At 34.5% G+C, this 11323-nt stretch overlaps 1 protein-coding gene across 2 annotated transcripts; it reads right to left on the reverse strand.

Annotated features, from left to right (window-relative positions):
- Positions 1 to 1499: 1499 nt before the first annotated feature.
- Positions 1500 to 8286, reverse strand: ccs (copper chaperone for superoxide dismutase). 2 transcript variants are annotated; one of them, XM_065294377.2, is made up of 8 exons: positions 8198 to 8286; positions 7701 to 7773; positions 5646 to 5783; positions 3977 to 4151; positions 3565 to 3625; positions 2977 to 3054; positions 2315 to 2418; positions 1502 to 2125 (listed from the first exon to the last, which is right to left on the reverse strand). In XM_065294377.2, exons 1-8 carry the CDS (start codon positions 8219 to 8221, stop codon positions 1972 to 1974), a joined length of 807 nt encoding a protein of 268 aa, XP_065150449.1. In that variant the 5' UTR covers positions 8222 to 8286; the 3' UTR covers positions 1502 to 1971. The 2 variants fall into 2 exon arrangements, with proteins under 2 accessions (XP_065150450.1, XP_065150449.1); XM_065294378.2 differs by lacking the exon at positions 8198 to 8286 and having other exon boundaries at positions 1500 to 2125; positions 7576 to 7711.
- Between the last annotated feature and the right edge of the window lie 3037 nt (positions 8287 to 11323).

Below are 11323 nucleotides of genomic sequence, written 5' to 3' on the forward strand. Positions count from 1 at the left end.
TTTAATATTACCATGGCATTGATCGCACCATATAGCAGGGTTCTAGTATATATCTTAGGCCAGTGGTTCTCAAACGGTGTTTGGCCCCCCAAAGAATATTTATGACATAAAACATTATTAAATTTAAATTTGAATGAAACATAACATATTAAATTATACAATAGAGTGCTGTTCGTTAGTAGTCTTATTTTATTTACACAGAAATTATGAATAAGGAATGTATTTTATAAATGTCACAAAACTGAGGCCCCCCTGGCACCATCTCACAGCCCCCAGTTTGAGAACCACTTGTCTTGGCAGTGGTTCTCAAACTGGGGGCAGCGAGATGGTGCCAGGGGGGGCTCAGTTGTATGACATTTTATTAAAAAAAAAATATTTATCATAAATTCTGTGTAATTAAACCTCAGAAAAATAAGGCTATTAACCAACAGAAATACATTGTATAATTGAATTAAAGTTGTAGAATGTTTTGTGTCATACTTTTTCTTTGGGGGGCCATGAAGGGATGCACCGATCACAAGCATGGCCGCACGACGAAAAAGTTTGAAAACCACTGTAGGTAACCAAAACATGGCATAGTACTTGTACTAAAAACATGGTATTACCTTAGTACATGCGATGAAACGTTATATTGTGATATTATGACATTTTTTTAAATTAGTGGATAACTATTTATTTAACAATTGGAAAATGTTTTATTTAAAATACAATTATCTGTACACCAATACAAAGCATTTAAATAGTGTGGACTTGACACTGTAGGTTCTTTCTTAACATCTGCATCATTAGAATAAATCATACAGAATAAATTAAAATCTTCTCTCAATCATATAATAAGTGCCAGTATATTTTCTTCTGAAGTGCTGTTTTTACATATGCAGATTCTTGTTCCACATGTGCTTTTGGAATAATCCACTACGGTCATATGACAACATTTCACTTTTTATATTTATATTTTATATTCAAAATTTATATTTACAAATGGCCTTACAAAAATATGTCCCACACAGTCTATATCCAAGCTTAAAGGGACACTCTCCTTTTTTTTAAATGTTAGGTTCATTTTGCAGCTTCCCTAGAGTTAAACATCTGATTCTTACCGTTTTGGAATCCATTCAGCTGATCTCCAGATCTCGCTGTACCACTTTTAGCATAGCTTAGCACAATCCATAGAATCTGATTAGACCATTAGCATCACGCCTAACAAATAAGAGTTTCGATATTTTTCCTATTTAAAAACTCTCCTTCTGGCGTAATAATTAAGGACATGGCTGCAGGAGGCACAATGATATTATGCAGCAGCCAAAAAAAATAGTCCCATTAATATATTTCAATAGCAGAGGACTATTTTCAGGCACTACGTAATATCATTGCGCCTCCTGCAGCCATAAGTCCTTGATTATTTCGCCAGAATGAGAGTATAGTTCCTAGCCATATCTGCCTTTTAGGCGCGATGCTAATGGACTAATCAAATTCTATGGTTTGTGCTAAGCTATGCTAAAAGTGATACCGCAAGACCTGTAGATCAGCTACATGGATTCCAAAGCGGTAAAAATCTAATGTTTAACACTAGGGGAGCTGGAAATGAGCATATTTTCAAAAACGTGGAGTGTCCCTTTAATTTTTTTTCAAATGTCTATGTTGAATGAGTAATCCCAAATAGTTATACCATAGATTTTAGCAGCTACCCTTTAACATTGTAACTTTACTTCTAAAAGTGTTTCCTGGCAGCGGAAGCTTTAGTTAAAGCTAGTCTCATATTCACATTATCCATTTATATTTTACCTATAAATGATTTGTATTCTGTATTTGTCAACAAACATCAGAACATGGTTTGAATGAGAAATATTTCAAATACAATGTTGACCATTTCAAATGTTACGTTTTTAATCATCCTGTTCTCGTTTGTTTCCCTGCAAGCCACATCCATCTGCAGTCCTTCATGTGTGGGAAGGACAGATCCTCACACCATTAAAGATTAGCTGCTGGTGTGTCGGTGACATTACGTCCTTTCCCTGCGATGGGCCGATCTCTCTCCTCCCACAGTGTGACACCATCACAGGCACAAATCGTTTTTGGGTTTTGAAACAACCCAGCCGAGCGTGCAATGATTCCACATGCCAGCCTGTCAAAGAGCGAGAGAGTGAGGCAGTCATTATGTTAACAAACACACGGTCCACTGAAGATCAAATGATTCTGTGTAACTGATTTCTTTAAGAGATGCATTCAATTACAAAAGCTCAGTCTTTTTATATTATGCACATGATCGCTCCACAAAAAGAAGTTCTTTTTATATCGGTGATAAAGTTTTTACCTTTCTCCTGAGTTTCCTGTTATTTTAGACAGCGGGTGATTCCCACGCCCCAGATCATCCTCCCCAGCATCCACCACTAGAGATCGGCCAATCACATCCCACACCTGTCAAACAGTGAACAGAGGAACTGACCAAAATATATTCCTAACCAGCTTCTTAGTTTGTATCCAAGTTTGATCTCAATGACAAATAACCATTGCAGCAGTAACCCAAGGCCATTGCAAGGCTAAAAATTTCAACATGGCATACTGAATATGTGGAGGTCCAAATGAGGTACAACAAAGTAAAATATTTTATGCATGGTCATGAGGGTGAGTAAAATAAAAAAGTAATGGCAATGAGGCAAATGTAGATAAAGCACAATTACCTTAAAACAAATATTGGATAAATAAAAGAAGACTTCAGTTAATGGTAGACAAAGTTTTTTGTCTGATAGTGAACTTATGGTCATTTTTCAAGTATATTTATTTCAGAACCTTTACCACTTTTCCATAATATTACTTTTGACTCCAACACATTAACAACATGCAGTTCTTCGATTTTCCTTCCTTAAAACAGTAAATAAAACTGTATGCTGCCAATAAGTAAGCTTATAAGGACACTGCGTTCAACACTACACCTACACCTTGCATCATAATTACAAATACACATGAATTTGTTACCTTTATCTGTGAGTCTTCTAATCTGAATGAAGCTCTGCCATCAGGACCAGCAGTAATATTTCCTAGATCCCCCACATGCTGTGGACCAAACAGATGTGAATATGGTCATTAACCCAACATTAACCTTAAAAGTTATGCTCACCTGACAACACTTCATTTATCTTAGTATAAGGTACGACATTATCAAAACTAAAAATAATCACAAGGTTAAAATAAGTTAAAAAAAATACAATTATAATATATGGAGTATAATTAGCAGTATATATATATATATATATATATATATATATATATATATATATATATATATATATATATATATATATATATATTTTTTTTTTTTTTTTTTTTTTTAAGTAATTTTATTTCCTCTGGTTTTGATTCTAAACTCTATGATTGTATGATTGCCATTATTGTTTTGTTATCTCCTACATTAAATGATTTAATCTCCAGGTGCAACTATTACATTAGTCTACAGTAGTTTGAGAACTATTGGTCATTTTGTTTGGTAAGTGTCTGTCAATGAAGAGACTGCTCATGTATTCCATGTGAAAAAAGGAGAACTGGCTGTGTGAATGACAGCTGTACCCTCTCAGAGTCCTCAGGACCTCCGTGCTGTTTTCTGAAAGGATTGAAATGATCTCCACAGCTATGAGAAGAAAAATACAAGCATAAGTTGTACGTTTTCAAATAACTGCAAAAATTTCATTGTATTGATTTCAGACCAAATGAGTGTATTTTGTGAACACTTAGAAAATCTAATTTTCTTTGTTTGTTTCTTACACAAACCTATCATATCCCTGCATGACTTGGAATATAAAGCATAAAAAATATTGACTGCTTTTTTATTATTTAGGTGCTTGACAGGCCTAGTCATACTGGTTGTGAAAAAGGATAATATAACACAGCACAGATAAGACAGACTGATATAATGGATCTAGGGCTTCCTTTATGTTTGCAGAACATATAAACTTTAAATTGGCTTGTGCTAAAACAGTACCTCATGCAATCCTGGGTGAGGTCCCCCAATTCATGCACATGCAGGCCATGTGCTCCAGGTGTCAACCCGTCAATCGTCCCATCAATTAAACAGCTATTTTGTGATATCTGCAGGAAACGGACCACGCCCTGCACTAGTCCCGCACCACTTAGCATTGCCACAGCAGCGCCCAGATCTAATACACATAAAAAACACACAAACACAAAAATTATATATATATATATATATATATATATATATATATATATATATATATATATATATTAGGGCTGTCAAAAGATTAATCGTGATTAATCACATCTAAAATAAAAGTTTGTGTTTACATAACATATGTGTGTGTAATGTGTATAATTATTATGTATATATAAATACACACACATTCATGTGTATATTTAAGAAATATTTGCATTTATATACTGTATAAACATTTATATAATTTATATTATATAGAAATATAAATATTTTATATATAAATATAACCAATTTTTCTTAAATATATACATGACTGTGTGTGTTTTTATATATAAATATTAATTATACACACTACACACACATATGTTATGTAAACACAAACTTTTATTTTAGATGTGATTAATCACGATTAATCTTTTGACAGCCCTAATATATATATATATCTGTGTGTGTGTGTGTGTTTACAGAAATATGTGTAGAAATCAACAAGACACTGCAGTGGTATTGTGGTTTTGTTATGAACGTGGGAAAGTCCAACACTTAATTTGAGCACTTGAAAGAAAGAGACAGAGCTTGAGCCTCTGTATAAAGTGTTGTAAAGTACTTGCAAACCTTTTCATCTGTCCTCATTCAAGTTCCTTTAAAGGTCACATTCTTTCTGATCCAATTTTTTAAACCCTAGTTAGTGTGTAATGTTGCTATAATAGCATAAATAATACCTGTAAAATGATAAAGCTCAAAGTTCACTGCCAGGCGATATATTTTCTTTAACAGAATTTCCCTTTCAAAGCCTACAGCGAACGTCCGGTTTGGACTACAGCCCTCTACTTCCTGCTTTAATGACATCAGTAGATCAGTTTTTTGACTAACCTCCGCCCACCGGAATACATCAGTCGCCAGCTAAGCTGACGGCAAGCTAAGCTGCTATCGAATTACAACACACAAAACAACACAAACTACATAATCAGAACTCAATAGGTATTTCTGAAGGAGGGTCTTCATAGAAAAAGGAAGACATCAGCCCGTTTTTAGGAGAGTAAAAACATCCGTATACAGATAAGTAAATTGTGTGAAAAAAATATATTTTTCTTGTACCTGGAAAAGCTTAAAGGTATAGTTCACCCAAAAAATGAAAATTCTGTCATAATTGACTTACCCTCATGTTGTTTTAAACCTCTATGAGCTACTGTCAACTGTGTGCTTAGTGCTTACCATCTTATCATCAAAATATCTTCTTTTGTGTTTAACAAAATAAAGAAACAATTTTTTTAAATGTAAACTTTTTTGTGAACTAACCCTTTAATGTCGTAGTAGTAACAGTATTGACTCATATCATCATTTCCACCACAATTACTGGATTTCAATCATTTCAAATATTGGACGCTATGACTACAAGTGCAAAAAACCAAATATATTTGGACAGCTACTGAAATAAAACCAAGAACATAAAAGATTACACGAAGACAGCGGGTCTCACCTGTTATCGAACTGCCCATTCCCTTCAGCACAGCTCGCCTGCCTGTGCTTTCGATGAGACCCTGGACCTGCAGAGATGTTAGTGCAGTTTCAACCAAAACCTCTTCCTTTGCCAGGTCTATGTGCACTGACTGCACTCCTGAAAGACATGTGTGTATGTATTTACAATTGAATTCTGTTTCTTAATGCTTCATACACATACATACATAAATACATAAACATATTGGCAAAAGTTTTGGGACACCCCTCCAAATCATTGAATTCACGTGTTCCAATCACTGTGCAATTGCCACCTGTACAGTAAGTCAATTTGTGAAATTTCCTCATTACTGAATATTGTCAACTTAGAACAAAACAGAAGCAATTGGGAATAACAACAACTTAACCACAAAGTGGTATGCCACGTAAAATCACAGTGCGGGGTCAGCGCATGCTTAGGCACACAGTGCACAGTAGTCAGCAACTTTTTGCAGAGTCAGTAACTACAGACCTCCAAACCTTATGTGGCCTTCAGATTAGCTCAAGAAAAGAACAGTTTGACTGTGCACCAGTGCACAAAGCAAGTTCCATAAAGACATGGATGAGCGAGTTTGGTGAACCCAATAGAACATCTTTGGGATAAATTAGAGCGGAGACTACGAGCGAGGCCTTCACGTCCAACATCAGGGTCCGACCTTACAAATGTGCTTTTAGAAGAATGGTCAAAAATTCCCATAAACACACTCCTAAACCTTGTAGAAAGAGTTATAGCTGCAAAGGATGGACCAACTCCATATTTAACCCTATGGATTAAGAATGTCATTCAGGTTCATGTGCATATAAAGGCAGGTGTCCCAAAACATTTGGCAATATAATGCACATAGGAATCATTAAGAAACAGAATAAAAGTAAAAACTAAGCAGGCTCTCTTAAACCTAAATGAAATGGAAACCTAATTTCTAATTCTAATCTAATGGCTTGGGCAATTCCAGCATTTTGGATGTGACATCTTTGAAATTTGCACTTAAAGGGACACTCCACATTTTTATGTTCTCATTTTCCAGCTCCCCTAGAGTTAAACATTTGATTTTTAACCATTTTGGAATCCATTCAGATCTACGAGTCTGGCGATATCACTTTAAGCATAGTTTAGCATAATCCATATAAAACACAATGAGACTCTTAAGAGAAACAAGAACATGTCTCCATCACAACACTCTTTACAGTAGTTTTAAATTCATTTATGGACATAAAGGTTTCTAACTTTAGCTCTTTTTGCAGATTATTCCACCCCCAAGTTGCTAAATAAGAAAAAGCAGTTCTTCCCAATTCAGTTGTAACTCGTAGCACATTAAAAAGCAACCACTTTGAAGAGCGTAGCTGGTAGGTACCAGCATAGATTTGTATAAAGGCTAGATGTCTCGCCCACGCTGCTGGCCAATTGAGTGCAACATCTGCATGTGGCGGCCATCTTACCACAGGGCGCTTGAACATTTGTAGCATTGCGTTTAATGGAGCATGTACTTTTAAATGACCATAACTTGCTCATGTGCGATGCTAATGGTCTAATCAGATTCAATGGATTATGCTAAACTATGATAAAGTGGTACCGCCAGACCCAAAGATCAGCTGAATGGATTCCAAAACGATAAAAATCAAATGTTAAACTCTCACAAAACTCTAAACAAATGTTAAAAATATGCATTTTTCAAAAAAAAGTGGAATGGCCTTTTAACTATGGTGCTTTAAAAACTTTAATAGACTTTGTATGGGTATTTAAACCACCAAATATTTACATATGATATATCAAAATGGTTAAAAAGTTTGGGTAAAAACTTTTTTACTTTTTTTAATATGGTTGACATTTGCATGGAATTGCCCACTTCTGTACTTCTGTCTCCACAATAGAATTTAAGATGTGTTTAGTGCCAAGGGAGGTCACAAATACTGACTTTTGCTAGGAGAAGCCATTTTGTTGTGAAATTCGTTTTTTACATTTTGTATATATACTTCAAACATTTCCCGTTTGTATCACACACATATGGTCACTTAAACTCGATCAAAATGCTCGGATGACCTGGTTCTTTCTGTAGAACATCCTTTACTGCATTCACACAACTGTCGCATGTCATCTGCACTGCAAACTCAAGCTGCAACAAACAAAAAAGTTGACACAAAACAGTTTATTTAAGCTGTAACGAAAATGTGTATCCATGTAACCTACTCTCTCGATTAACATGGGCTCATAAACTGCATGCTTTATAATAATGATAAGAGCAAAGTGTGCATAACAGCTTTATTCAATGCTTCACACGTCATGTCAACAATCTAAATATTAGATATGCCTTTCGCAAGACAGTTTAATAATTTTGTTTTTAATAATTGGTTAGCCATCACCAATAAAAGTAACTTAGGTTGATAACGTTAGTTGTGCTCACGTTGAGCACATGAGTTAATTCTCTAAGAAATTACAGGATTACATTGCTCTCTGTTTATCTTTAATCTGTAATCAGCCTACAAATCGTGTCATTAGTAATTATCTCTGAAATATTTAATTAAACCCATTATTCACACCTTTGCTGTACGGTTTGTATCCATGTTTGTTTCGTCCCATACGCTGGTAGTGACGTCGGACGTTTAGCTCTCAGGGAACATTTCAAAATAAGAGTCTCGGTTTGTGGAGGTTGAAGGGATAGATCACCCAAAAATGAAAAATACTTTTCTCACTCTCATGTTGTTAGAAACATGTATACATTTCTTTGTTTTGATGAACACCAAGGAAGATTTTTGAGGAATAATTGTAAACAAACCGTTTGTGAGCCCCATTCACTTCTATAGTAGGAAAAAAGAATACTATGAAAGTGAATGGGGCTCATGATCAGTATGGTTTCAAACATTCCTAAAATTATCTTCCTTTGTGTTCATCAGAACAAAGACATCTATACAGGTTTGTAACAACATGAGTATGAGTAAATGATGACAGAATTTTCTTTTTTGGGTGAACTATTAAAATCCGCAAACTGGGACTCGGACATTATAGCAGCAGCGTATGGGACGACACAAACATGGATTCAAGATATTCTGATATTGATGATATGTTCCTTTTGTAAAATTGAGAAAGAAGTGTTAACACATGAATTTTTTTATTGTAACATTACCCAAGTGTTTTGGAAAGAATTGGCAACCTATATTTTTAGTAAAGTAAAGGATAAATATTTTTTTTCTTTAAAGGATATCATTGTACACTATGAAAACAATGTTAACAAAGATCTTGAGTATATTGTTAATTTATTCATATTACAGGCTAAATTCTATATACATAAACAAAAATATTTAAATCCATCCCCAATATTCAAGGTGTTATTTGCGGAATTTGAATGTTTTATTTCTTCTTTAAAATTGTTAAAAAACAAAAAGTCAGCAACATGTTTAAAGCACTATGATATTATTTTCAAATGCCCGATGTCCAATTAACACCATACTTGGTTTTGTATAAAACTGTATAATGTTATGCTCGGTTTTATATTCTTTTACTCAATAAAAAAAGAAACAAACATAGATACAAACCGTACAGCAAAGTGTGATTAATGGATTTATTATCTATCCCTTTAATAATAGGGTCAACAGACAGGTTGAGAAAACTCCAAAGAAGACCGATTATACTTTTTTTCAAGATTTTTTTTTAAATATTTCAATAAATAAACCCCTTTGCTGATAAAACACGTTTTGCACTTTGCCCGTTTGCCACCACTGTGTTCAAAACACAAACCTGTACAATTTTTTTACATTTCACCTGATATTTAAGACCTGCTCTAGTCCCCGGTACATTAAAGACCCACTAAAGTTCCTTGAAATGTGCTTTGTTTAACGCATTGATGTAATTTTCACATCAAGTTAGGGCCGCTCCCCCTTTTAAAATGGCCAATAGAGTTTAGCTTACCTCTCAGCCTGGAATCTAAAATCTAAAGCTGATGTCATTTAAAATAGCTTATCTCTACTGGCAGAAGTTAGAGACTAAGTTTTGAATGTGTATAGGCTACCTTCTAAATGCAATTTTTTTTTGGTGAACACTAGCTTAGTCCTCAAGGGAAACACATTCATAACCAGTGTTGGGTGTAATTAGTTACTTTAATTTAATTACTTTTTCCTTGAAAAAGTAAAGTAGGGGTTACACTTATTTTTCAATAACAGTTACTTCTGATGTAATTTAACTAAATACTGTGTATGAACTGTAGAAAAATGATATATATAATACCATAGTGGATTTAAAGTCTAACGTTAAAATGCATGTTTTTTATTATGTATCCTTCTCACTTTAAATACTTTGGTGAGTTAAAGGTGCAGTGTGTAATTTTTTAAAGGATCTCTTGACAGAAATGCAAAATAATATACAAAACTATATTATCAGGGGTCTATAAAGACCCTTTCGTAATGAACTGTTATGTTTTTATTACCTTTGAATGAGACGTTTTTTATCTATATACACAGAGGGTCCCCTTACGTGGAAGTCGCCATTTTGTGCCGCCATGTTTCTACAGAAGCCCTTAACGGACAGACTTTTTTTACTAAGTTGTTTCCGTCGATGTCATTTTTTTTGTGATGGCTACTGTAGCTTCTATATGCGTTTCAAAAGCGAGGAAAGAGCAGTGGACAACCTCACCACTAGATGCCGCTAAAATTTACACACTGCACCTTTAATAAGAATAATGAAAACACTCTAGTGTAGTCTCCAATTCTCACTACTAACTGGTTGTTATTACCATTAATATTACTGAGTTACAGTTTATTAGTACTTAAAAAGCACATATTAATGCCTGATTCTGCAAAACCTTGTTAATTTACCCTTAATCATGCCCAATTCCAATACTTAAATTTAACAACTATGCTGAATATTAAAAAGTAATAAGGAGTATATTGAGGCAAAAAGTAGTTAATAGTTAGTTAATAGTGAGAACTGGACCTTAAAGTGACCAGAATCATTTATATAATTTTCGTAGATGTGGGGAATCACCTATTGTGAAAACTAATAAAAATCTAATTGTTGGGAGCCTCCATTAAAACGGAACCTGTGAGAGTAAATATTTCAACATCTGAAGGGATTCCTTGCTGGAAAACAGCTAAAGCCAGCCTAAGTCAGGTGGCTGGTTTTGGATGGTGAAGCGTGTAGCAGGATGGTTTTGGGGAGGTTGCCATATTTTTTTGTCAAGCTGGTCAGACCCATCATCTAAAACCAGCTGGAGGACCACCCAATCAGCTTAGGCTGGTTTTAACAGTCTTACAACGGGATTAAAGACTTTTCTTTTCTGAATAGGTAAGAATAGGTAACATTGACGTTTTCATTTGGTCTGAATTAACGTGGCAGATAAATGATTTGTTTAGAAGACATTTTTTATACCTTGCAGGATGTACTACAGGATGTTCACACTATGACGATAACTACAATCCAAAAATGGCTGGGTTATTTTTGACCCATAATGGGTAGATATTGGACAGAACACAAAAATAACCCAATGTAGGGTTGTTGTTATTCAACCATGGATTATAATAACACAACAGTTGGGTTAAAACAACCCAGCATTGGGGAAATGTTAACTCAGCGGTGTGTTCTGTCCAATATTTATGGGTCAAAAATAACCCAGCCATTTTAAGAGTGTAAAACTACATTAGTGTCCACAAGAATGGATGATGATGATAACGATA

This window comes from Paramisgurnus dabryanus, chromosome 2 (assembly GCF_030506205.2).
Source record: "Paramisgurnus dabryanus chromosome 2, PD_genome_1.1, whole genome shotgun sequence".
Taxonomy (NCBI): Eukaryota; Metazoa; Chordata; class Actinopteri; order Cypriniformes; family Cobitidae; genus Paramisgurnus; species Paramisgurnus dabryanus.